The 27,540-nt window shown below is 34.3% G+C and overlaps 1 protein-coding gene across 1 annotated transcript in view; it reads left to right on the forward strand.

Moving 5' to 3' along the window:
* The first annotated feature begins 268 nt into the window (after nucleotides 1–268).
* LOC132714891 (calcineurin-binding protein cabin-1-like) overlaps nucleotides 269–27,540 on the forward strand; it is a 50,310-nt gene continuing 23,038 nt past the window's right edge. The window contains exons 1-10 of the mRNA XM_060697811.1: nucleotides 269–380; nucleotides 10,610–10,696; nucleotides 12,740–12,853; nucleotides 13,490–13,627; nucleotides 14,227–14,407; nucleotides 15,901–16,030; nucleotides 17,525–17,573; nucleotides 18,181–18,281; nucleotides 23,706–23,772; nucleotides 25,139–26,806. Of these exons, the coding sequence (XP_060553794.1) occupies nucleotides 378–380; nucleotides 10,610–10,696; nucleotides 12,740–12,853; nucleotides 13,490–13,627; nucleotides 14,227–14,407; nucleotides 15,901–16,030; nucleotides 17,525–17,573; nucleotides 18,181–18,281; nucleotides 23,706–23,772; nucleotides 25,139–26,806 (2,538 nt within the window). The 5' untranslated portion in view covers nucleotides 269–377. The remainder of the gene's footprint in view (nucleotides 381–10,609; nucleotides 10,697–12,739; nucleotides 12,854–13,489; nucleotides 13,628–14,226; nucleotides 14,408–15,900; nucleotides 16,031–17,524; nucleotides 17,574–18,180; nucleotides 18,282–23,705; nucleotides 23,773–25,138; nucleotides 26,807–27,540) is intronic.

Consider the following 27,540-nt stretch of genomic DNA (forward strand, 5'->3'; position numbering starts at 1 on the left):
TTAAGGTAAACTCATTTTTTAAAAATTGTTTAAGTCCAATAAACATTGAATTGAATATCAGTGTTGCAATTAGTCTTATAGCCAATTTACTACATTTAATCACTGGAAAGCATTGTTGGCACTATACAAAAACAAATTGGTTTATAATCACACAACCTTCTAATCACACAACCTTCACCTTTCTGACATTCTGAGACCCAAACAAATTTAGCGCCTTCTGTGCTTTGATTTTAACTCGGTTTTTGGTAGTTTTTAGACTTTCTGTTTGTTTTTCTAAGAATATCACAGTCCATTATTTGTTGACATTTCGCCGGACCGCGAAATAATTAAAAAATAAAATGGACTAAACAGCCGACTGTCATATCATTTATTTTGCAATGGTATGATAACATGTATAATTATTATTTTATTTAGTTGCATCTGTCACTTTTACGCTGCTAAGACAGATGTAACTCGTTTGGTTTGTTTTGTGTCGCGAAAATAAGTGACAAACCATATTTTATCGCAACTTGTAGAATACTTACTAAATTTAAAGTTATTTATTTAATTTTTAAAGGTATACTTACTGTTTTAAGTGAGGACAGTGCATATCTGCTATGTTTTTAATAACTCTGGTACATGTAAAAGTGTAGTAGTAACCGGATATATGCAGTTTAGCTTTGATAGCAGGGTCAAAATTTCTCCCTCCAACTGATTTAGGGAGAAGTGAGTAGACTTGAGGAAGAAGTTGGGAGACATGTTAGGTGCTATCTGGGGAATAATAAGCTAGGAAACTTTACCATACAAGACATAAAAAACACCTCAAATAAAACAATTCTATTTTCGAATCTACTTTTCATAAATGTATATACCAATAACAAACACAATATTTACATATATTGTATGCATGTATTGAGTATGTTTAGTTGGTAACAATATTCACAGTAGATAGAGCAATTGGCAGAGTCAGACTGGTCATTGTCTATAGCTTTCGTTAAGCGATTTGCCCACAAGCAAGGATGTTAGAGACATTTAATTTATTATAATCAGAGTGTTAACTTTACGGAGTTCAATGTATTAATAAATTAATTGATATAAATTTTCACATAATTTCTACAAATTTGTGCTTCGAAAGTTTTTAACAATCAAGTTTTAGAACATATTCACACCTTTAACCCTTTCCCCCATGAGCATATTGTGAAAAATGGCCATTTTCACTGAAAAGCCTCCTCTTACAAGTTCAAACTGCTATGAAACTATGAAAAATGCTTCAATACTAATCAAACTTGGCACAAATGTTGACTGGACCATTGCTTTTTTAACGACATGCTCAGTCTTAAATTTCCTGTTACCATGGCAACGAGGGGACAGCTCAAAATTGCCAAAAATCACAATTTGGCCTCGATTTTTCCCCATCAAAATTTATTTCAAAGTGCTGCAACTTCTCAAGGGATTGAGATAGAGTCAAAGGCTTTTTTTTAGCGTTGGTTACACGTTACCTTATGATCGACCTGGGGTCATTTTAAGCCTCTCACAAGTCCAAAAATTTCTTGGCGAACATATGTTTGGGGCCCAAATAGGACATTTTTTCACTATTTCAGGTCTAAAAAAAGGGGGGGGGGCGTCGAAAGTGTGTTGTTTCGCGTATATATGAGGTAAAGGGTTAAGACGTTGGGCATTGTTTATCTTTACTCGCCAAAACACCGCAACAATTATCAACAATTATGTATATGCAGGTGACTTTAATCATGTTATCAGCGAAAATTGATTGAATCTGTCGCCATTTTGTGTTATTGTCAATAAATAGCCGTGGTATGTTAGTGTGTCGCTGATTGGTCAATGCGAACTGCCGTATATACAACATTAAAAATCAGGCAACTTCAAAATCGCTTTGAAGTTTGTTTTAGGTGAAGTTGCTCATCAGAAAGCGACTTCTTCGCTTAAGTCACCCCCCTAGCTCAAGTTCTGAAAAGATGATATAAAAGCATTGTCTTTGTATTTAATGTATGTATTTGATAATTGATTAGTTTTTTTAAATGAAAAATAATTTTACTTGCCTGTTTATGAATTCAGGTGTCAAGTCCTTGTTTGATTCAGGAAAATTTTCATATGTTCTCAAGCTTTATTAGTAAATAGATTTAGGGGCCTCAACAAATCCACTCACCCACTCACATTTGTGAGTGAAAGTTTGGGTTGAGTGAGAAAATAGTTGATCAAACCTGCCCAATAACGCAAGTAAGCTTCTCCAATCCAAATGATGATTCTCTTATCATTTATAGATGAAGTTCTGTAAAACAATCAAACTGTAGACGCTATTTCAGTCGTAATAACTGTGAAACGGAAACCTAAAATCAACCTCATAGCCAAGTATTAAACATTACCGAATGCATATATATATGATGATTCCCTTAACGCCTCTCCCTTTAGTAATGACAGCAGCCTTAGACAATGTTTTATACATACACATTTGGAAATGTTTTTATATAGTTTATACTTAGCCATAAGGTAGAGTGTGTTAGAATTTGAATGAAATAAGTATACATGAAGGGACACTTTGTTGAAAATTAAATATTAAAAGTGTAAGAAGTATTTATATAAACAATATGCAGGCATCAATGAATTTCAAGCCTGAAATGTATTTGATATAAACTGGTAGATAGTAATTTTGAGTCAGTTGTTCTTGATATTTTTGTCTGTCAAAATGCAGGGCAAGTACTTTTCGTGAAGGGGAAGTAAATTAGTGGGGCTCACTCTTATCTTTCATTTATGTCAAACTCATATGGCTATGACTGCACTGAACTGCTCTGGGATAGGGCGTAAGTGGTTCGATTGCTATACTGTCCTAGGAAAGAAGGAGAAATTATAATAGTCTGAAGTTGCTATGAATATCTCGCCCTGACCAAACAAATAACAATAAAATTTGATCTTAATTCATTTTCAGTAATTATCCCCCGCCGATGGAATCGGGAGGGGGATATAGTTTTGGCGTTGTCCGTCCGTCCGTCCGTCCGTCCATCCGTCCGTCCGAATTTCGTTTCCGGAGTAGTTCTCTGCAACTAATGGTTGGAATTCAACGAAACTTTATGGGAATGTTGATCAGCATGTGAAGTTGTGCACCTGGGTATTTTCGTCTGGATATTTTTAGTATTTTTAGAGTTATTGCCCTTGACTTAGTAAAACGTCTGAATTTCGTTTCCGGAGTAGTTCTCTGCAACTAATGGTTGGAATTCAACGAAACTTTATGGGAATGTTTATCAGCATGTGAAGTTGTGCACCTGGGTATTTTCTTCTGGATATTTTTAGTATTTTTAGAGGTATTGCCCTTGACTTAGTAAAATTTTGTAATTTTCAACTTGTGTCGCATGTAACTCTAAAAGTATTTGACCTAGAGTCATGAAACTTTACAGGAATGTTGATCAGTATGTGTAGTTGTGTACCTGGGTATTTTCATCTGGATATTTTTAGCATTTTTAGAGTTATTGCCCTTGACTTAGTAAAATTTTGTAATTTTCAACTTGTGTCGCATGTAACTCAAAAAGTGTTTGACCTAGAGTCATGAAACTTTACAGGAATGTTGATCAGTATGTGTAGTTGTGCACCTGGGTATTTTCGTCCGGATATTTTTACTATTTTTAGCTCGACTATTCGATAAGAATAAGTAGAGCTATTGCAGTCACCCGAGCGTCGGCGTCGGCGTCGGCGTAACCACTTATGTTAAAGTTTTTGTAATAGTTCAAATATTTTCAAAGTCCATTGACATATGGCTTTGAAACTTTGCACACTTGTTCACCATCATGACCCCAACCTGTAGACAGGAGGAGGTAACTCTATCAAGCATTTTGACAGAATTATGCCCCTTTTTCGACTTAGAATTTACGTTAAAGTTTTTGTAATAGTTCAAATATTTTCAAAGTCCATTGACATATGGCTTTGAAACTTTGCACACTTGTTCACCATCATGACCCCAACCTGTAGACAGGAGGAGGTAACTCTATCAAGCATTTTGACAGAATTATGCCCCTTTTTCGACTTAGAATTTACGTTAAAGTTTTTGTGATAGTTCAAATATTTTCGAAGTCCATTGACATATGGCTTTGAAACTTTGCACACTTGTTTACCATCATGACCCCAACCTGTAGACAGGAGGAGGTAACTCTATCAAGTATTTTGACAGAATTATGCCCCTTTTTAGCTCGACTATTCGATAAGAATAAGTAGAGCTATTGCAGTCACCCGAGCGTCGGCGTCGGCGTAACCACTTATGTTAAAGTTTTTGTAATAGTTCAAATATTTTCAAAGTCCATTCGATGACTCAGCGCAATACTGGTCTAAGTGACATTTTTACCAAAAATCACTTTTTTACATATTTTGATAATGTAAGGTCAAATACACATTCTGTGAAAAGTTTAGGGTAATTTATGCTTTTTTTGCCTTTTTTATTTACATTAAAAATAAAAGACTATCTCAGGTAGTTCAATTCCGTCAGTGCAATATAGGTCTAACTTGAGTTGGTCTCTTATTGCTATGTCAAATATATCACATTTCCTCAAAAATGCTTGAGTTAGACCTTAAAAGTTTCACTTCAGAATAATATGCATATCCCATTGAAATGTGTTATAAAGAATGTGAGAATTCATGAAAACACTAAAAATTATTTGCCTCCATCAGTGCTTTGTATTAATCGCAAAATATTAGTCAATTGCATTTCATGTACAAGTAACCTTGAAAAAAATGAATAATAATTTAGTGTCACAAACATTTATTTTGTCTTTAAAGTCATTACATCATACTCATCCTGTATTATTTGATAACATAAAGTGCAGTTGCAACTATCATTTTTGTACAATTTAGTAAAAGACAGTGTATGTTTCTCTTGCACACATTTAAAATGGAAAATAACACGTGTTACACTAGTGGATTCATAACCTCTGATCCCCTCTAAAAATTCATTTTTTTTAGTTTGACCTTTGTTTAATCATATGCTGAGATTTCCTTATTCTTAGTTTTACACTTTGTTTCATATTTATAATTATGTGTTCTGTGTAAGATCATGTAAGGGGATAGACTGTACATTGTTTCACTGCCAAATCAAACTTAGCCTGTAGCACAATGAACAATTTCAGGGTTATTTTGGGGCGTTCTTAGGCTTTTATTTTTAAATTTTGTATCTACTACTGTATCACTCTCTTTAATCAAGTAAAGTTATACGTAAACTTTACACTATGAACTCCAGCAATACAATTGCAATATAGCGTCAACATGTGCAAATCACACTCTTCACAATACTTATATTATGCTGTGATCTCACCGCCAATCAGATCAACTCGATCAAGCGATCGGGTACCAGTCTAGCTCGGTCTGCATGCGTGATCGGGAGTGGTTGGGGCGGTTTAGCTTGGTCGGCATGGCTCGGGCTTCCTACCCGAATTTTTTTGACATGTAGGGATCGAGTAGATAAGTGTCGAGAAGCAATCGTATAGTTATCGAGAAGAAGATCTAGTGATCGAGAATAAATCGTGTAACAATCTAGTTTGGTCCAGTATGGTCGAATAACTATCCGGAAGCGATCGTGTGTGATCATGTAGCAGTTGGGTAGCAGTCTAGTTATTCTGGACAATAGATCAAACAGAGATCGAGTTGGTCGGGTTGCGATCAGATAATGCTGGAGTAGAAGTCGAGATGATCGTGTACAGATCGGGTAATATCATGTATACCTGATGTATACACGAGTTCACATGACCTAGACAATATATAGATGTAAACTGTTGGTGTGTCATTAGCTGTTACAATTTGGAAGATAGAGCAACTTCCAAATTCTCGATTACGATCATTACGATCTGGTCGGGTGGAAATCTGGCAATGATAGAGCAGAGGTCCAGCTTGGTCCGGCTTCATCGGGGAATTAATGTGATCGGGTCGATCAAGTTGATCTGATCGGCGGTGAGAACATAAAAGCATTATTGATACAATATCTTTCTTTCTGATGTGATATGTGCAGAAAAAATAAAAAAATATATATTATAATGACCTTTTCAGTTCTTGTATTCTGACAATTTTTTACATCACACAGCTCCATTGAATTTTCGAGAGTGCAATTGTCAAACACTCTTTGACTTATGCGGCAGAAACAGCTATAAGTTGATAAAAATGTTTCATTTTAGATCTAAAAGCCATTAATTTTACCTATCAAATTTTATGAAATTAAAAATGTAATTTACTATCAACTGCTTTTGGTATCAGTGTCAATGAGAAAATTCAAACATTTATCCATTGTAATTGTTTAGTGCCAATCTAAGGTGTGTACATGGTGCTTCAGGTGTGTGCCTTTTCATATCTGAATGAGTAATTGGTTGCAAGTGTTTAAAGCACATCTAACTTTACAAAAATGATTCTGAATTATATCATGTGCTAACAATATTTTGTTCTATGAATCCCTGATAGTGGGTTGTACTGCTCTACTTTTTTCTCTAAAATATGTTTGACAACCTCTTGTTATTTGGACAAAATTTAGAGGTAAAATGACTTTGATATATAAAATGAAACACTTTTCTTAAGATATGCACAGTTTTCAGCAAAACATGTCATAAAATTTGCACATTTCACTTCAAAATATACTCTAAACAGTTGAGAAAGTAAATACAAAATCTGTAATAAAATAATGGTCTAACAGCGACTTTCATTTTTGAAAATATTTGATATTTATAAATGATTATATCATCAGAAAAGAGGACCACATACATTAAATTCATTAAGATTTAGCGCATAACAGTAATATCGGAATCACAGCATTTAATTAAGCACCAATGGTGGTAATGGTGTGCATTGAGAAAATAAAATGTTTCTTCTTTGTACAAATGTGAGTTATAGAAAATGTACATTAATCCCTGTTTTCAAACTTTGATGATATCATAATATATACCTGGATTGTCAGTCATCATTGTTCATGACTACTGTTCATAACAGTATATGAATCAAAACTGTTTGCATTTTGTTTAGAATTCAAATTTATTGCACAGATAATCTGCAAAAGATCTTAAGTAAATCTGAATCTCAAACAAATTGAAAAAGAAGAATTATAGAAGTGTACTTTCATCTAAAGTCAGCTAGCATGATATATTAATAGAAAAATATTAAAGGATTTAGTCTTTGTAAAGTACTTCTACAGACTTGCAAAATATTTTAAACAATGTTTAAATTAACAAAACAATTTTGTTCAAATTTATATCAGAATATTTAACATAAAACAGGTCTAACTCAAATATTTGTACCACTTTTACCAAATTGCAAGAGGGAATTTGAGTCTAACTCAAGTTAGTCTTGTATTGCGCTCAGAATTTCAGCGCAATAAAGGTCTAACTCTAAAATACACAAATTGTAACACTTTAATAAAAAATTATATAAATGGCATTATTTCTTATTATAATTAATGTTAACATAGCAAAAAAATATTTTCTAATATAAGTATTTTTGGATAAAATCAGTTTTTTGTCTCTCCTGAACATTTTCAAAAATAGCAGTTAGACCAGTATTGCGCTGAGCCATCGCATTGACATATGGCTTTGAAACTTTGCACACTTGTTCACCATCATGACCCCAACCTGTAGACAGGAGTAGGTAACTCTATCAAGCATTTTGACAGAATTATGCCCCTTTTTCGACTTAGAATTTACGTTAAAGTTTTTGTAATAGTTCAAATATTTTCAAAGTCCATTGACATATGGCTTTGAAACTTTGCACACTTGTTCACCATCATGACCCCAACCTGTAGACAGGAGGAGGTAACTCTATCAAGCATTTTGACAGAATTATGCCCCTTTTTCGACTTAGAATTTACGTTAAAGTTTTTGTAATAGTTCAAATATTTTCAAAGTCCATTGACATATGGCTTTGAAACTTTGCACACTTGTTCACCATCATGACCCCAACCTGTAGACAGGAGGAGGTAACTCTATCAAGTATTTTGACAGAATTATGCCCCTTTTTCGACTTAGAATTTACGTTAAAGTTTTTGTAATAGTTCAAATATTTTCAAAGTCCATTGACATATGGCTTTGAAACTTTGCACACTTGTTCACCATCATGACCCCAACCTGTAGACAGGAGGAGGTAACTCTATCAAGCATTTTGACAGAATTATGCCCCTTTTTCGACTTAGAATTTACGTTAAAGTTTTTTGTAATAGTTCAAATATTTTCAAAGTCCATAGACATATGGCTTTGAAACTTTGCACACTTGTTCAACATCATGACCCCAACCTGTAGACAGCAGGAGGTAACTCTATTAAGCATTTTGACAGAATTATGCCCCTTTTTCGACTTAGAATTTACGTTAAAGTTTTTGTAATAGTTCAAATATTTTCAAAGTCCATTGACATATGGCTTTGAAACCTTGCACGCTTGTTCAACATCATGACCCCAACCTGTAAACAGGAGGAGGTAACTCTATCAAGCATTTTGACAGAATTATGCCCCTTTTTCGACTTAGAATTTACGTTAAAGTTTTTGTAATAGTTCAAATATTTTTAAAGTCCATTGACATATGGCTTTGAAACTTTGCACACTTGTTCACCATCATGACCCCAACCTGTAAACAGGAGGAGGTAACTGTATCAGGCATTTTTTTTACTATCAAGCACTAAGAATAGTCGAGCATGCTGTCCTACCGACAGCTCTTGTTCGACTTAGAATTTACGTTAAAGTTTTTGTAATAGTTCAAATATTTTCAAAGTCCATTGACATATGGCTTTGAACTTTGCACACTTGTTCACCATCATGACCCCAACCTGTAGACAGGAGGAGGTAACTCTATCAAGCATTTTGACAGAATTATGCCCCTTTTTCGACTGAGAATTTACGTTAAAGTTTTTGTAATAGTTCAAATATTTTCAAAGTCCATTGACATATGGCTTTGAAACTTTGCACACTTGTTCAACATCATGACCCCAACCTGTAGACAGCAGGAGGTAACTCTATTAAGCATTTTGACAGAATTATGCCCCTTTTTCGACTTAGAATTTACGTTAAAGTTTTTGTAATAGTTCAAATATTTTCAAAGTCCATTGACATATGGCTTTGAAACTTTGCACGCTTGTTCAACATCATGACCCCAACCTGTAAACAGGAGGAGGTAACTCTATCAAGCATTTTGACAGAATTATGCCCCTTTTTCGACTTAGAATTTACGTTAAAGTTTTTGTAATAGTTCAAATATTTTCAAAGTCCATTGAGATATGGCTTTGAAACTTTGCACACTTGTTCACCATCATGACCCCAACCTGTAAACAGGAGGAGGTAACTGTATCAGGCATTTTTTTTAATATCAAGCACTAAGAATAGTCGAGCATGCTGTCCTACCGACAGCTCTTGTTAGAGTTATTGCCCTTGACTTAGTAAAATTTTGCAATTTTCAACTTGTGTCACATGTAACTCAAAAAGTATTTGACCTAAAGTCATGATACTTTACAGGAATGTTGATCAGTATGTGTAGTTGTGCACCTGGGTATTTTCGTCTGGATTTATTTAGTATTTTTAGAGTTATTGCCCTTGACTTAGAAAATGTTTGCAATTTTCAACATGTGTCGCATGTAACTCAAAAAGGATTTGACATAGAGTCATTTAACCTTATTGGAAAGTTGCTCAGCATATTTAGTTTGTTCCTGGGGTTTCGCTTGTGGATTTATCCAGTATTTGTAGAGTTATTTCCCTTGACTTAGTAAAAACTGTTTCATTATGTTGTTATTTGATCCTTGAGTGCTTGAGTTAGAATCGACCAACTTTACAGGAATAATGATCAACATCACTAAATTACGAATAATGAAGTCTGTAGATTAAGATGTTTTTACATCTAGGTGAGCTATTGTGATCCCCCACTGTCTGTCGTCATGCGTCGTCAGCAATTTCTTTAAACAAAATCTCCTCAGAAACAAATGACTGCACAGCAACCAAACTTTACAGGAATGATCCTAGGGTGGTCCCCTGCCAAAGTTGATCAAATGGTTCCGGTCTGTTGCATAAGTAGGTCACAGGGCCAGAAAAGGAGTTTCAAAAATGCAAAATTAAAAAATCTTGTCTGAAAGTACAAGGCCTAGAGCTTTGATATTTGGTATATGATATAACCTATAGGTCATCTACCAAAATTGTTCAAATTTTAGCCCTGGGGTCAAAATTGGCCCCACTCCAGGGGGTCATAGATTTTCCTTATATGTATATAGTGAAAACTTCTTCTTGTTTGAAGGTACAAGGCTTCAAGTTCAAAGAATATTACAGTTTATGCCATTATTAATATATAAATAAAGCCTTATGTCTTCAGTTGTTGTGTTAATAATAACCAGTACTTGGCGGGGGATATAAATTCAACGAATTTGCTTGTTGAATTTGTTTTAGTCTGACAAGATTTCAATTTTTTTTTTTTTTTTTTTGAGGGGGTGGGGGAGTGGGATGTAAAATTCAATTAGTTAGTACCGATAAAAGTTGGAACGATGCTAATGTAGAGCACTGAATGACTGATTGAAATCTATAGCGGATGGATAAGATTGAAAAATCTGTATGTTTCTACCTTATGTACTGATCATAAACTTAATGTTTGAAATTATGCTGTTTCCTACATTAATAATTTCATTTTTATTTTACAGTTCCGAATCGCTGCATTAAATGACAGCATTAGCAGTGAAGGAAGCCAGAATGATGTGGCACCTCGAGAAGCAACAAAAGAAGCTAAGGTACATGATAGAAGCAGTTGAAATATCCTCTTACTTTTATCATGTAGTGCATTTTCATCATGGCGGTAGATTTATTTATTATCCCCCGCTGATGGAATCAGGAGGGGGATATAGTTTTGGCGTTGTCTGTCCATCCTTCTGTCCGAATTTCGTTTCTTGACTAGTTCTTTGCAACTACTGGCTTGAATTCAAGAAACTTTATGGGAATCGTCAATATCAAGAGGAGATGCGCATATCGTCTGCTTGTTCCGGTCCGACACTATGGCCCTTGATTAGTATTGCAGTATGCATATAGAGTAAAAATCGTTTCCGCGCTACTTCTCTGCAACTACTGGCTGTAATTCAACGAAACTTTATGGGAACCTTCAATACCAAAGGGAGATGCCCATATCGTTGCCTTGTTCCGGTCAGACACTTTAACTCAGAGTTATGGCCCTTGATTAGTTATGCAGTATGCATATAGAGTAAAAATCGTTTCCGCGCTACTTCTCTGCAACTACTGGCTGGAATTCAACAAAACTTTATGGGAACCTTCAATACCAAGAGAAGATGCGCATATCATTGCCTTGTTGGGGTCAGACATTTTAACTCAGAGTTATGGCCCTTGATTAGTTATGCAGTATACATATAGAACAATAATAGTTTATGCACTACTTCTCTGCAACTACTTGCTGGAATTCAACGAAACTTTATGGGAACCTTCAATATCAAGAGGAGATGCGCATATTGTCGCCTTGTTCTTGTCAGACACTTTAACTTAGAGTTATGGCCCTTGATTAGTTATGCAGTATACAACCAGAGCAATAATCGTTTCCGTGCTACTTCTCTGTAAGGCCATCCTTAAAAAAATGTTTGTTTGCAGTAACCCGACCCAGAATTTTCAAGGTGGGTAGGTAGGTCGATTTTTTTTATTTTTTTTTTTTTTTTTTTTATTGAACTGTACTCCCAAATAAACATGGAATTTCAAAATGCTGGACAATATATGCTTTGATAATCTGGTAACAATTAATAAATTGATAAATGAATTCTAATTAAATAATACCTACATTTTATTTCTTCTATTAACCTTTAAAAGAACAAAAACAAAGCACAAGGCATAATTTTCTGATTAAAAAAAAATAAATTTTTATCCAGACCATGAAAAAAACTTTTGAGTAGGGGCAAATTTTGTGAGTCGGTCGCGTTACTGCAAACAAACATTTTTTTAAAGATGGCCTAACTACTGGCTGGAATTCAATGAAACTTTATGGGATATGAAGAGGAGATGTGCATATAGTCGCCTTGTTCCGGTCGGACACTTATAACTCAGATTTATGGCCCTTGATTAGTTATGCAGTATGCATACATCTCATTGGCATTTCCAGATATTACTATTTAACACAGAGTTATGGCTCTGTTATTGCCCTGAATATTTATCAAGTTCAAAGAATATTACTGTTTATGCCATGATAAATATATAAATAAAGCCTTATGTCTTCAGTTGTTGTGTTAGTAATAACCAGTACTCGGCAAGGGATATAAATTCAACAAATTTGCTTGTTACTTTTAGAGACAGAATGGTCTTGGTGAAAAGAGGTAAAATAGCAAACAATCATGAAATAAAGAACAATGTGAATCATTCTTTTCTATTTGAAATTCTAATGACCTTTTTATCTACATTGCTGCTGAATATAACTTTCAGAAATATAATTATGTTTATCACTTTACAAAGTTACTATTTGGTATAGGACCGATAACCTTACTTATACACAACAAGTCACTCAAAAATTTTAAAGTCCGTAATTTTGTTTTTAAATTGACAATTTTTTTTGGGAGGAAGATGGGAGATAAAAAAAAATAGAAATGGGACTAGATTTGTGAAGAAGCAGTTTCATCATTGTATAAAGCTTTGTCACAATTTAAGCAGTATATGCAGTATTCCTTAAATGTTTAAAAATAAAAGGCCTTTTTGAAAGACAATCGTAACTTTTATAGAAAAATAAGCTTGACAAGTGACTACATTTTGCTGGTATCTTTGATAAAAAAACATTTTAATGTCTGCAGGAAGCTGAGGCATTCACACTGTATGGTAAAGCATTGGATTTGCTGAGACGAGGAAAGACTGATGAAGCAGAGGAAGTCTTTCAGGATCTCATAGATCATGAATTCCTTATTGAGGTAAGACCATTATATTAAAAAAAATTTATACTTAATCGTCTGGCAAGGGGCATATAGATTTGCCTTTGTCCATCTATTTTGCTGTCAGTTTACCTGCTGTCACTCTGTCCATCTGTATACTGATAAAATAGTGGAATGTGGGCGCATTTATGTCCTGTTGGCACTTTCCTCCTTATTCTCAGTTTTATGCTCATGTGAAAAGATATCCAAATAGCTTATATGACTAGGTAAGTAAGTGCCAGTTTGGTAACACTTTTTTTCTGGAAGCATGATTTATAAAAGTATATTGCAAATGAAAAAAACTTTTTGGATATATTTTGATTTGAATAACAGCATTTATTTATTTATCGTGATCTTGCTGATCCTCAGTATTAATTGTATAATCATGCTCTCTTGTTTGTTTAATTATGTAAGAAATAAATTTTACAATGAATTTGTACACTGGTTGGTTTAGTAATTGTTAATCATCATAAGGAAAAGAGATAACCACATAAATATAGAATGGTATCTTATTTTAATTATTACTTTATGTTTTTTTAATCCTTATCTGACATTATACGGTCAGGTCAGATTTTAAAACCCCCAACAATCTGTAATGGTGTTCTTTTTTCAGGCATATGATTTGCTTTTTTTCAGGCATATGATTTACTTGAAGAAAGAGGTAAAGATGCAATACATCCAGGTTTACAGCTGTTGTATTCAATACAAAAGAATCTGGCTGCCATGGCAACAAAGAGGAAAGATTATAAATTGGCCTTGGATTGTTATCTGGAGGTGAGGAGAGTAGTTATAACAATCAAGCCCCTATAGGAAATGTTGTTTTTATTTAAAATACAAATTATCTCATAAACCCCGGCGCAGGAGTGTAATTAAGCCATTTAATAAAAACAATATTACACTAGTGTAATAACATATATATATATTGATATCGGATAACAAATATCAACAATACACCAATATATCGATATATACTCCTAATTTCTTGCATATTATCGATTTTTTCAAATGTGTATCGATTTTTGATCAACAGAAAAATATCAACAATACATAATTATCAATGACATTGATATCGTCTATATCGATGACAGCCCTAGAAATTGCTTGAGCTAGAGTCAAAAACTTGACAGGAATGTTGACTAGCATTTGAAGTTTTCACCTAGTGTATCCCATGTGGATTAATTCAGATTTGTTGGAGTAACTGCCCTTGAATTGGTAAAAATTTGCAATTATCAATTGGTGTCAAGTGTAGCTCAAAAAGTTTTTGACCAAGAGTAAAAAATTATATTGTATAAATTAGGCTTGATAAATGTGTCATTGCATAATTTAAGTAATTCTGGCTCATGACATTTAATTGCTTGTTTTGTTCTTTAAAGGCTGTAAAGATAGACAACTCTGAAGTGACTGTCTGGTACAAGGTTGGAGTAACTGCCCTTGTTCTTGAGGATTTTCAACTTGCAATGCTGGCGTTTGAGCAGGGATTGAACTGCAATCCAAAACACTGGCCCTGTCTGGACAATGTCATCTCTATACTGTATGCTTTGAATAACTACCTTGGTAAGTTTGTATTTCAGATTATAAAATAGGAAAATCTCTTGGCATTGTTTTAGTCTCATATTATTGTCCTTGCACCTTGCTGTTGAAGTATAGAACCATTTTTGTGTCGCCTCTACGGAGTAGTGGCGACATATAGGGATCACTTCTCCGTCGTCTGTCTGTCCGTCTGTCTGTCTGTCCATCCGTCCGTCACAAAACTTGTCCGGACTACTCCTCATAAACTACTGGTGCAATTTCATCCAAACTTTACAGGAATGATCAGTACCAAGTCTAGTTGTGCATATTGTCAGCATTTTCCGGTTCAATGATTTTTGTCAGAGTTATGGCCCTTTAATAATTTTTAATTTTAAAGTTTGTCCGGACTACTTCTCTTATACCACTAATGCAATTTCAATGAAACTTTACAGGATTGATCTGTAGCTCAAGTCCTTTTGGCCGAGTTATGGCCCTTTAATAAAAAGGTTTCTTTTTCTGTGTGTTGCCAGATACACAAAAGCTTGTCCGGACTACTCCTCATAAACTACTGGTGCAATTTCATCCAAACTTTACAGGAATGATCAGTACAAAGTGGTTAGTCTAGTTGTGCACTGTCCGTCTGTCTGTCCGTCTGTCACAAAATTTGTCCCAACATGAAATTGGCCATCATGAGGCGACACATGTGTTTACTGATCGCTCTTGTTCTGATATCTAGTTCTTCCATGTGTAAAAGCTGTCACAGTAAATTTCGCTAGTGAAATATAGGACTCCCTTGTGCTTTTTGTTCTACTTCCGTGCTTTAGATTCTAACTTATACTCTAAAGTAATCTGTTTGCTTTATATACTTTATATATTTCTTCTGTCATTTGAAAACACGTTTTAATACAACATCTTACATGAATAAGTTTGACTGTTCAGAAACTGAGATTAATTTTTCTCACTGCTTGTTTGTTAAAGTTTGGTTATAACAAATCACAAATGTTTCAATTAAATAATATATGCGTTAATAACACAAAAGGTTATTGATATAACAAAAGGATGTTTCAAAAAATGACAAAGAAATGTGTGATCAGGTCCTTTATCAAAATAACAATGTATATTTTTTATAAAAATAACAACATATTCTTAATATGAACAGAACAGAACAGAAATTTTATTTGAATCTAACTTGAACATTTACAGTTCATCGTTACATACAACAAATTTTACATGCACATAGTAATAATGTAAATATCATAATATGTAATTGCTTCATTAAAGTTAGCACTAAAACAGTATTAAATTCAATAAATCATATTTTCGCAAAAAAAAATATTTCCGCAAAGAAAAAGTGCACTTTTTGTCATTCATGAACATTTTGTGACACAAAAATATCCACTTATACAGTAGTTGAAAGTTTTTCAGTTTTGTCATAGCAACAATTCTTGTGTCATGCAGTCTTGTGAAACTCACGGAAAAATAATGTTAAAGTAAACTTGCTGCTGAATTTATGATGCCTTATGTTATTTATTTTACAGAATGTCTGTATTACATAGCAAGAAGTTTTGAGTTAGATACAACCTATGGGAAGGGGTATGCTTTAAGGAACAAAATATGGGCAGAACAGCAGTCCTTGAAAAAAGATACTGAAGAATTCTTCAAAGATTGGTATGTGTAGTTATTAGAGTTATGGTAACATGATAGATGTATGCTAATACTTTAGAGCCAGGCTGTCTTGCACTTACAAGGACTTCAATCATATTCCAAAATTTTGTTGACATGACTGTTTTAAAGCAGCTTGCCTCCAGATTGGAGGTAATTTTCATGAAAATTTTGAATATGTATTTTTAATGTATATTTAAGTTTGATTTTCTTTAAATATTTTGGCTAGGCATGCAGCTTTAATAGTGACAAACTTAAATTTCTTATGGGCAGTTTTCTAATACAATGCAGGAAAGATTCATAACATATATAATCAATGTAAAGGTAAATATAAATTTGATGACAGGGGGAATGCATACCTTTAGTTGTTTAGATCAATATTTGCTGTAACAGAAAATTGATATAGGACAATAGACAAAAAAACTAATAAAATAAAAAAAACAAAAAAACAAAAGAACTAAAAACAAGAATGATATATATTTTGTAGCAATATGTAAAGGTAGCGCAAAGACTTTCTGTTTTGACATCTATTTACATAGAAAAAAAAGCTCTGGAACTTAATCAATGTCTACTGCTTAGATAACTGCTAATTGATATATGACTGGAATTCTGCACAACTGAACTAGTTCCAATTTTAGACTGGTCACCTATTTTTAGCTCGACTTTTCTATGAAAAGGGGAGCTATCCTACTCGCCCCGGCGTCGGCGTCGGCGTTAGCGTCGGCGTTGGCGTCACACCTTGGTTAAGTTTTTCGTACCACCCCACTTTATTTCAGAAGTATTACAAGTATGGCTTTGAAACTTACCATACTTGTTCACCATCATAACCTCCATCTACAGACAAGAGTACATAACTCTGTCAAGGTTTTTGACAGAATTATGGCCCTTTTTTGACTTAGAAAGTGTATTGAGCTTGGTTAAGTTTTTTGTACCACCTCACTTTATTTCAAAACCATTGGAGGTATTGCTTTGAAACTGACCATACTTGTTTACCATCACGACCTTCATCAACAGACAAGAGGACATAACTCTGTCAAGGTTTTTGACAGAATTATGCCCCTTTTTGACTTAGAAAATACATTGAATATGGGTAAAATCCACTTATTGCCTTAACCCTTTGAGATATTGCTTTGAAACTTTTAATGCTATTTCACATCATTACCCCCATCTGTACGCAAGAGAAGGTAACTCTGTCAAGGATTTGTTTTAAAAATTAAGGCCTTTTATCGACTTAGAATCTTGGTTAAGTTTTTTGGAACCAGTCCACTTTTTGACTGAACTGTTTGAGATATTAATTTGAAAGTTGGAATACTTGTTCACTTTAAAAATACAGAGATTCTTGTATTGCCTTTTACTGCAAAAACTTTTTTTATTGGCAAGCAATAAAAAAGTCGAGCGCGCTGTCTTACGGCCAGCTCTTGTTGATATATTTTGTCCCCTTTCTCAATATAATGATAACCTTGAAATAGATATAAGAAGAAATTTTACATGTCATTACAGTGATCCTGTTATAAACACATACCAGATTGATCCGGAGGAGGCCAAAGAGGTAATTACCAGTATTTCACAAATATGTTTTATCCCATCATTATAATTAGAAAGCCAATAGCTAGTGAGTCATATTGTTGCTATGCCAGGGCCTAGAACCAACCTAGGTTAGCCTTTACATCTGTATAGTCTGGCCATCGTCTATGATACAAATTTACAATTTTGTTCTATAAATCCCTATTTTATTAAGTATACAATGCATACTGCTGTTTTCTAAGCAATTCAATATCACTATATGCAGTTGATCTGATGTGAATTGATATCATGAACATAATAACTCAATTATATGATAAATGAACCAGTAGTTCTAAAATATGTAACAGTATCTACATGTAGGTAAACTTATGAAAAGTATGACAGTTTAACCTGAAGAGCCCTACTGTGATTGCTGTGGATTTCCTTCTTTTGATTTTAGAACAAAACACGAGTAGTCTTAATATGAAAACTGAAAAAATTGATCAGCCTCCAATTTTGTGATACTGAATGGAATGATGCTTATGCCTGTGGTCACATGGGCCTGTCTTTATCACAGTTAGCAGTTGGAGGGTTATAGTAAAACTGAATATAAATTTAAAGTTCCATAATGCTTGTATTTATTATATTTACAGTATGTAGATGAGGCATTGGCAATGAGAAAGAGGAACCAGGTTGTTTGTAAACCACCTGAACCAGAGCGATTAACCTTCCCACCTAGAATCAAGCAGTATAGGTAAAATAAAGCAACATTTTTATATGCCCGAAAGGGCATATTATGTTATACCCCCTGGCGTCCGTCTGTCTGTCTGTCTGTCTGTCCGTCTGTCTGTCCGTCCGTCCGTCCGTTAGCAATTTGGTTTCCGGAGCATAACTTAAGTTCCATTTGGCCCACAATGTTAAAACTTCATAGGATGATTGTCCATATTGGGTAGAAGACCCCTATTGATTTTGGGGTCAAAAGGTCAAAGGTCAAGGTCACTATTACCTTAAAACTGAAAACGGTTTCCGGAGCATAACTTAAGTTCCATTCGACCCACAATGTTCAAACTTCATAGGATGATTGTCCATATTGTGTCCATATTGGGAAGAAGACCCCTATTGATTTTGGGGTCACAAGGTCAAAGGTCAAGGTCACTATGACCTTGATACTGAAAACAGTTTCCGGAGCATAACTTAAGTTCCAATTGGCCCACAATGTTCAAACTTCATAGGATGATTGTCCATATTGGGTAGAAGACCCCTATTGATTTTGGGGTCAAAAGGTCAAAGGTCAAGGTCACTATTACCTTAAAACTGAAAACGGTTTCCGGAGCATAACTTAAGTTCCATTTGACCCACAATGTTCAAACTTCATAGGATGATTGTCCATATTGGGAAGAAGACCCCTATTGATTTTGGGGTCACAAGGTCAAGTCAAGGTCACTATGACCTTGATACTGAAAACAGTTTCCGGAGCATAACTTAAGTTCCAATTGGCCCACAATGTTCAAACTTCATAGGATGATTGTCCATATTGGGTAGAAGACCCCTATTGATTTTGGGGTCAAAAGGTCAACGATCAAGGTCACTATTACCTTATAACCGAAAACAGTTTCCAGAGCATAACTTAAGTTCCATTCGACCCACAATGTTCAAACTTCATAGGATGATTGTCCATATTGGGAAGAAGACCCCTATTGATTTTGGGGTCACAAAGTCAAAGGTCAAGGTCACTATGACCTTGATACTGAAAACAGTTTCAAGAGCATAACTTAAGTTCCAATTGGCCCACAATGTTCAAACTACATAGGATGATTGTCCATATTGGGTAGAAGACCCCTATTGATTTTGGGGTCAAAAGGTCAAAGGTCAAGGTCACTATTACCTTATAACTGAAAACAGTTTCCAGAGCATAACTTAAGTTCCATTCGACCCACAATGTTCAAACTTCATAGGATGATTGTCCATATTGGGTAGAAGACCCCTATTGATTTTGGGGTCACAAGGTCAAAGGTGAAGGTCACTATTACATTGATACTGAAAAATATGTTTCCACGCATAACTTAAGTTCCATTTGACCCACAATGTTCAAACTTCATAGGATGATTGTCCATATTGGGTAGAAGACCCCTGTTGATTTTGGGTTCAAAAGGTCAAAGGTGAAGGTCACTATTACCTTGATACTGAAAACAGTAGCCGGAGCATATGTTAAGTTCCATTTGGCCCACAATGTTCAAACTAAATAGGATGATTGTCCATATTGGGTAGAAGACCCCTATTGATTTTGGGGTCAAAAGGTCAACGGTTAAGGTCATCCTTACTAAAAAAAAAAAAATACTTTCGGGCATATAATGCTCCGCCTAGCGGTGCTCTTGTTACAAATTATATTGATTAGCTAACTTGTTCTATATGATATGCATCTCTTTTTATGCCACCGCAGCATCTGCGATGCGGTGGCATATAGGGATTCACCTGTGTGTGTGTGTGTTTGTTTGTGTGTGTGTTATATAGATTATATAGTGATCTTAAAAAATCTTCTTGTAAAAAACCACTAGTCCAATTTCAACCAAACTTAGCAGGATTGATCCTTGGATGAAGGATGTATATAGTAAAAACTTAAAAAATCATCTTCTCTAAATTTACAAAGGCTAGAGTTAAGATATTTTGCATGAAACATTGTGTATTGAACCTCTAGCAAGATTGTTCAAATTATAGCCCTGGGGTCAAAATTGCCCCCGCCCCAGGGGTCATTGATTTTCAATATATACATATAGTAAAAAATCAAAAAATCTTATTGTCTGAAGGTACAAGGCTTAGAGCTTTAATATTTGTTAAATGATATCATCTGTAGGTACTCTACCAAAGTTGTTCAAATTTTGCCTCTAGTGTCAAAATTAGCGTGTCAAAATTAGCGTGTCAAAATTAGCCCAGCCCCGGGGGCCATAGGTATTCCTTATATGTATATAGTAAAAACTTAAAAAAACATCTTCTCTAAATTTACAAAGGCTAAAGTTAAGATATTTTACATGAAACATTGTGTAGTGAACCCCCAGGGGTCATTGATTTTCACTATGTACATATAGTAAAAAATTAAAAAATCTTCTTGTCTGAAGGTACAAGGCTTAGAGCTTTGATATTTGGTATAAAATATCATCTATGGGTCCTCTACTAAAGTTGTTTTAATTATGCCCCTAGTGTTAAAATTGCCCTGCCCCAGAGGCGATAGTTTTCCTTATATGTAAAAATTAAAAACTAGAAAAATCCTCTTCTCTGAATTGACAAAGTCTAGAGTTAAATATATGGCATGAGACTTTGCGAAGTGAACCTTTACCAAGATTGTTCAAATTATAGCCCTGGGGTCAAAATTGGTTCCGCCCCGGGGGTCATTGATTTTTGTCCCCCGCCTTTTCGAAGAAAAAAGGGGGATATAGAAATAGGCTCCGTCCGTCCGTCTGTCCGTCCGTCCGTCTGTCCGTCCGTCCGTCCGTCACACTTTCGTGTTCGGTCCATAACTTTGTCATAAATGAAAGGAATTTGAAATAACTTGGCACAAATTTTTATTATAATAAAACGATGTGTCATGCGCAACAACCAGACCCCTACCTCCAGGGTCAAGGTCACACTTGCTCATTCAAGGTCAACATTGCCTATTTGAGGGTATATGTCGTGTCCGGTCCATAACTTTCTTATCTATGAAGGGATTTTGTAAATACTTGCTATAATTGTTCACAATAATCAGATGATGTGTCATGTGTCATGCGCAAAAACCAGTCACCTACCTTCAAGGTCAAGGTCACACTTGGAGGTCAAATATTAACATAGTCTGTTACAGGGTATATTTCGTGTCCGGTCCATAACTTTCTTATCTATGGAGGGATTTTGTAAATACTTGCCATAATTGTTCACAATTATCAGACGATGTGTCATGCGGAAAAAGCAGTCACCTACCTTCAAGGTCAAGGTCACACTTGGAGGTCAAATATTAACATAGTCTGTTACAGGGTATATTTCGTGCCCGGTCCATAACTTTCTTATCTATGAAGGGTTTTTGTAAATACTTGCCATAATTGTTCATAATAATCAGACGATGTGTCATGCGCAAAAACCAGTTGCCTACCTTCAACGTTAAGGTCACACTTGGAGGTCAAATATTAACATAGTCTGTTACAGGGTATATTTCGTGTCCGGTCCATAACTTTGTCATTTATCAAAGGAATTTGAGATAACTTGGCACAAATGTTTGTTATAATAAGACGATGTGTCATGCGCAACAACCAGACCCGTACCTTCAGGGTCAAGGTCGTACTTGTTCATTCAAGGTCAACATTGTCTATTTGAGGGTATATGTCGTGTCCAGTCCATAACTTTCTTATCTATGAAGGACTTTTGTAAATACTTGCCATAATTGTTAACAATAATCAGATGATGTGTCATGGGCAAAAACCGGTCACCTACCTCCAAGGTCAAGGTCACACTTGGAGGTCAAATACTTACATAGTCTTACAGGGTATATTTTGTGTCAGGTCTATAATTTTTTCATAGATCAAAGGATTGTGAAAATACTTCGCACAAATAGTCACTATAATAAGAGGATGTGTCATGCGCAACACCTGCATCCCTACCTCCAAGGTCAAGGTCACACTTAGAGGTCAAAAATTAACATAGTCTGTTATAGGGTATATTTTGTGTGGAATCTAGAACTTCTTCATAGTTCAAGGGATTTTGAAATAACTTGGCACAAATAGTCACAATAATAAGACGTTATGTCATGCACAACACCTGCTCCCCTACCTCCAAGGTCAAGTTCACACTTAGAGGTCAAAGCTTAACATGATAGATTTTTAAATTCCGTGTTTCATTTTATTTTTTTAACAAATTTATTGTTACATTTGCAGATCTAGCATTGATCATAATTTTGGACTGAATGTCCTGAGATCCATACCTCAATCTTTTGAAATAGCACAATTTTATGCTTCATATAAAACTCCCGGGGCGGGGGACGTTGGTAACTCTGTTACAAATTCTTGTCATTATGTACATATAGTAAAAAAATAAAAAATATTTTTGTCTGAAGGTACAAGGCATAGAGCTTTGATGTTTGCTATATAATATCATCTATAGGTCCTCTACCAAAGTTGTTCAAAGTTTTCCCCTGGTGTCAAAATTGGCCCTGCCCGGGGGCAGTGATTCTCATTATGTACACATAATAAAAACAGAAAATAAAACAAATGTTTTCCGAATGGGAGAAAGCTACAGCTTAATATTTGACTTGAAATGTTGTTTGGTGGACCTGTATCAAGATTGTTTTGAATTAAACCCTTGGGTCAAAATTTGCCTTGCCCAAGGGGACATTGACCTACTTTCTTGTCCTTTGATGTACAGCAATGAAATTTTGACCATGTGCACAGATTAAGATGTAAAGTGAACTGATCTGATTATAAGAATAGATAGGTCAGGGATCTATGCATTATGACAATCTTCAATTGTATAGAAACAAAAAAAATCTGTTCCTACACTACTATTTAGTGTTGTATTAACGCGGTGGCATAGCATTTTTCTCAAATGCAATCTTGTTCATTTTTGGCTAAATATATCTCAATGTTGTTGTAAAACGACACTTTACTATTCTTTAACAGGCAATAAATGTGTAAAATCTGATGATATGTTTGTTGTAGACATACTCTATTCTAGGAAGAGTTTAAAAATTATAAAAGCTTGAATATATGTTTTCAGTTAGAATATAACAAAAATATGGTTAAAAACTTGCATAGTTTAGTATAGTTTATAAGAATTAATTTAAGTTCCATAGTGTTTTTAGTTTGAATATAACAAAAGTATGGTTGAAAACTTGAATAGTTAGTTTAGTTTAGTGTATTATTATTTATTTTAGCTCCATAGTGTTGAAAGCTATAAGCTTTTTGAAATACCCTTGAATCTGTTACTGGAACCAACCACTACTAAGCTATGAATTTAAAGTTTCTTGCTTAAGAAAACAACGGCTTGCCCCCTCATGGGTTTTGAACCCACATGGCCATCAATCCTTAAATTACTAGTCTGACGTGTTAACCACTAGCCCATGCTGCCACTCATTATTACACATATTGATAATGTTAAATATACACACTTACTTAGCCCAAAATAAATAATTTATAATCATTTAGAATGTTTTATGTTACAGTTGGAAGTGTATAGGGGAGCTATTGATAGAGCTGTATGATAAAGCTACCACCTCAGATCCTCCAGTGGTAAGATATATAATGTGTCAAAATGAATATGTTATTAAGAAATAATATACTCAAAAAGTGATTTATCGATAAATAAAAACACTGTTTGGAGTTCAAATCATGAGGGCGTAGTAATAAATCACTGATTTCGATTCTGACATAATGTCAAAAAATAAATGCTGCCATACCTGATATCAAGCTTAAATAGCGCCTGATTTGTTTCCATGCTTTTTTCAGCTTGTCACATGTGTAGTGGTTACGTCACATGTCTAATGGTTACATCACATGTCTAAATATAGAACATCAAGAGTGATTTTATTGCATAATAACACACACTTTTGGTCCTTATATGTTCATAAGGGAAAAATGCAGGTTATGTTAGAATTCTTTTTAATAGCTTTACAATTGATTAGACAGAGGTAGTTCAAAGTTGAATATGTCAAAACATATTTCCCCTCTTTCGGTCAGAATCATCCTGTTTATTTCTGATGTTATAATAAAGATCTTCTAAATCTTAGATTCTATCTAAATGACATTAATAACTGTTATTAATGTCATTTAGAGAGAATCTAAGATTTAGAAGATCTTGAGGAATGGCCATGTTTTCATGTTTGTTTTAGACATATATAGATCCTCTATCTACTCATTGTCTTTGACAAGGTGAAATAACTCTTAATGTATTCATGTATTGTAACTTGTCACTACATGTCTCGACTAAACAAAGATAATTTTTATTTATTTCATGCTTTCTCGTGTTTTATTGTAATATATCAGATGATTATATTCTGATAAACCACTAGTGAAATTTATAAAATATAATTTTCACTGTAGTCGGACTATATCTGAATGCGGATGAAAAGAAAATTAATCTAAATGGAATAACAGGCGGAAATAAATGCCGTCATATGTAAATTTTGCTTCTTTAGGAAAAGAAAGTCGATGTCACCATACATCATGTTAAAAATGTAACAAAATTAGAGAAATTTAACAGAACTATATTTCAAAATTGATGATGTGACGTCATGATATGATGACGTCACAAAGGAGAATGCGCGACATTACGCGGCAAAATCAGTAAAAAATACTTAAAATCAATTAAAAAGCATGAAATAAAAAGAAAATTTATTTGTTTTGCATATAAGATTGAAATATATTTCATTTGTGAACACCAGCTATTATATTTTCACTCGTGGCTACGCCACTCATGAAAATATTGCATCTAGTGTTCACTCAGTGAAATTATATTTCAATCTTACATGCAAAACAAACAAATATCCTCTATGTAGCTATAGTATTGTTTTGTTTTCAGTTTTGCTTGAAGGTTTGTATAAATGAGGAATTACCTATAGATACTGATAAAATATATATTTACATGAATATTTTTTAGAGTCTAGGTTTGAAAGTGGATGTACCAGATTACAGCAAGTTGCCTGCCGAAGATGATATTACAGATGCTGATGATGTTAACAAAGACAATGATAATGCTATTGGTGAGAATAAACCTGATAATAGCTTAATGAGTGGTGAAAATCGAATGGAATGTGATAATATTGAAGACATTGACAAGGCTAATATTGATGTTGATAAAGTACCAACTTCAGAAGACATGGCAAAACATGGTGATGATGAAATGGAAGTGGATAAAGTAGATATTTGTGAAGGTGATGAGAAAACAGGGAAGACTTCTGAAAAGGTTGATCAAAAAGATGACAGAGAAGTTGAAACAAATATCAATCAGAATTGTTCTGGTGCTAGGGATGAATTAAAGAATGGAGATGGGAATATGAAAGTTGAAGCCGAGGAAGTTGACAATTCTATGAAAGTGACTGAAGATGAGGCTAAGGAAAAAGATGAAATAGATACTGGTTTAACTCAATGTAATGACAATCTTAAGTCAAGTGCTGTAAAAAGTGACAAATGTGAACAAGAATCAAAAGTCAATGAACAAAATGTTTTAAATGGTGGAACAAAATCTGTTGAAATTATTGAAAACAATAAAACTGACACAGAATCAAAAGTGAAATCTCCTATTACTGACGAAAAAGATGCTAAAGAAGAATGTATGGAAATTGAAAACATATCAGAAGACAGCTCTTCCATACAGGAGGCTCTTATCACTGCACATGCCTTGTTAAATAGCCTGAGTCCAATGAAATCAGAAGCTTTTCCTGGCTGTCCTGCAGGTCCCAGTCCTAAATTCAAAATTGAACCGGAAACAAGTACTGATGTTCCAGAGAAGAAACTGGAGATTGGTAATGAAGGTGGGTACCTGGAGAAACAATCTAATGATTTAGTTAGTGACAGTTTGGCGAAAGTGAATACTGAAGAGGATGACAGGGGCAAAAGCACTGATTTACAAAAGTCTACAGGTTTAATTACAAAATCAACAAGTTATGGCTTCACAGTGTCAGATATGCTGTCTGAAGAAGTGGAACCTGTTGTGATGTCAAAAGACAAGTCTGAAATTCCTGATGCTGAAAAAAGTAAAGATGTTAAACCAGATGTAGTGGCTGAATCAGATAGGTTTAATGTAATGAATGCTGAGAGGAAACTTATTTCCTGTGACTCTCCTATAGTTATTGATTCATCATCAGCTAGTCAAAGTCCTCATTCTAGACCACAAACTGTTCCAATATTGGCAGAATCACCTACAACCAGTCAGGTGTTGACTGGTTCTAGTGTAACTGCATCAACAGAAACATTAGGTGGTTCAGTAAATGTAACACAGTCTGAAATAAGAGCACCTGTTGTAAATGTGTCTTCACCTTCCTCTAAATGTTCAGTTTCTGTATCAGATCATGGTTACTCCAGGGCGTTCAGTGAAATGCCATTTAGTGAATCTACGCCAAAGAAAACTTCTGTTTCAATGTCATCAGCAGGGCGTTCTCCAAGTAGTTATATTGTTATGCAGGATTCTCAGTCATCAGCCAGTTACATAGAAGTTCCATTGGATATTGATGATAGAAGTCCTTCAAGTAGGAAAGCCCAAAAAAGAAAAAGGCCATCCCTAGCTACTGAAGACGTACTAAATTATGGGAAGAGACGTTCAGCCAGGGTATGTAGCAGAGTCTTTAATCAGTATTTTATAACTCTGTTTTCACAGAATTTGAGAAGATTAAGTCATTGAAAAAATCATTTGAAAGTATGTAAATCTTAAAGGAAGCATTTTGATTTTTCTCATAAAGAATAAAATAGCTTATCTTTGACAAATTGTTTGGTGGAGTGTGAGGGATTCCAAGTTAATTCAAAGTGATTTAGTCTTGTAAATAACAGCAAGAAATTGTTTGGTTTTTTTTTTTTCTAAAAAAGTTGAAAGTTAGTAGAGCTTGTTTTGTACAAACTGTAATAAAGTATCTTTTTATTTTGGAAAACAAAGACAAAAGACAAAAAAAAAGGAATAACTAAAGCTATTTTTGTTAACGGTTTTGATTGAAACCAATTCTTGACTTAGTGTTATGAATGTTATAATGAATTACTTGATTGTTCTTGAAAGAAGAATACATAAAGTGATTAGATTTTGTACATATTTTAGAAGGGAATTCCAGATATTTGAAGTTTTATAATCACTTGTAGCTTGTCTGTTTCAAAGAGAAAGTTCAGCTTTTATGAGTGTAGCTTCATTGTTGCTATTTTGCAAAATATTTATAAAAATTTTTAATTGATAGTAGTTGCCCTTAACAGATGAGCGTTAACACCACATGCCGTGCTCTTGTTTAAATTTAAAGTTATGTGATACTGACAATGTTATTGTTATGAATTGATATGTAATTTTTTACATTTATAAGGTAA

This window comes from Ruditapes philippinarum, unplaced genomic scaffold, assembly GCF_026571515.1.
Source record: "Ruditapes philippinarum isolate M1 unplaced genomic scaffold, ASM2657151v2 ctg567_1_1_1_1, whole genome shotgun sequence".
Classification (NCBI taxonomy): Eukaryota; Metazoa; Mollusca; class Bivalvia; order Venerida; family Veneridae; genus Ruditapes; species Ruditapes philippinarum.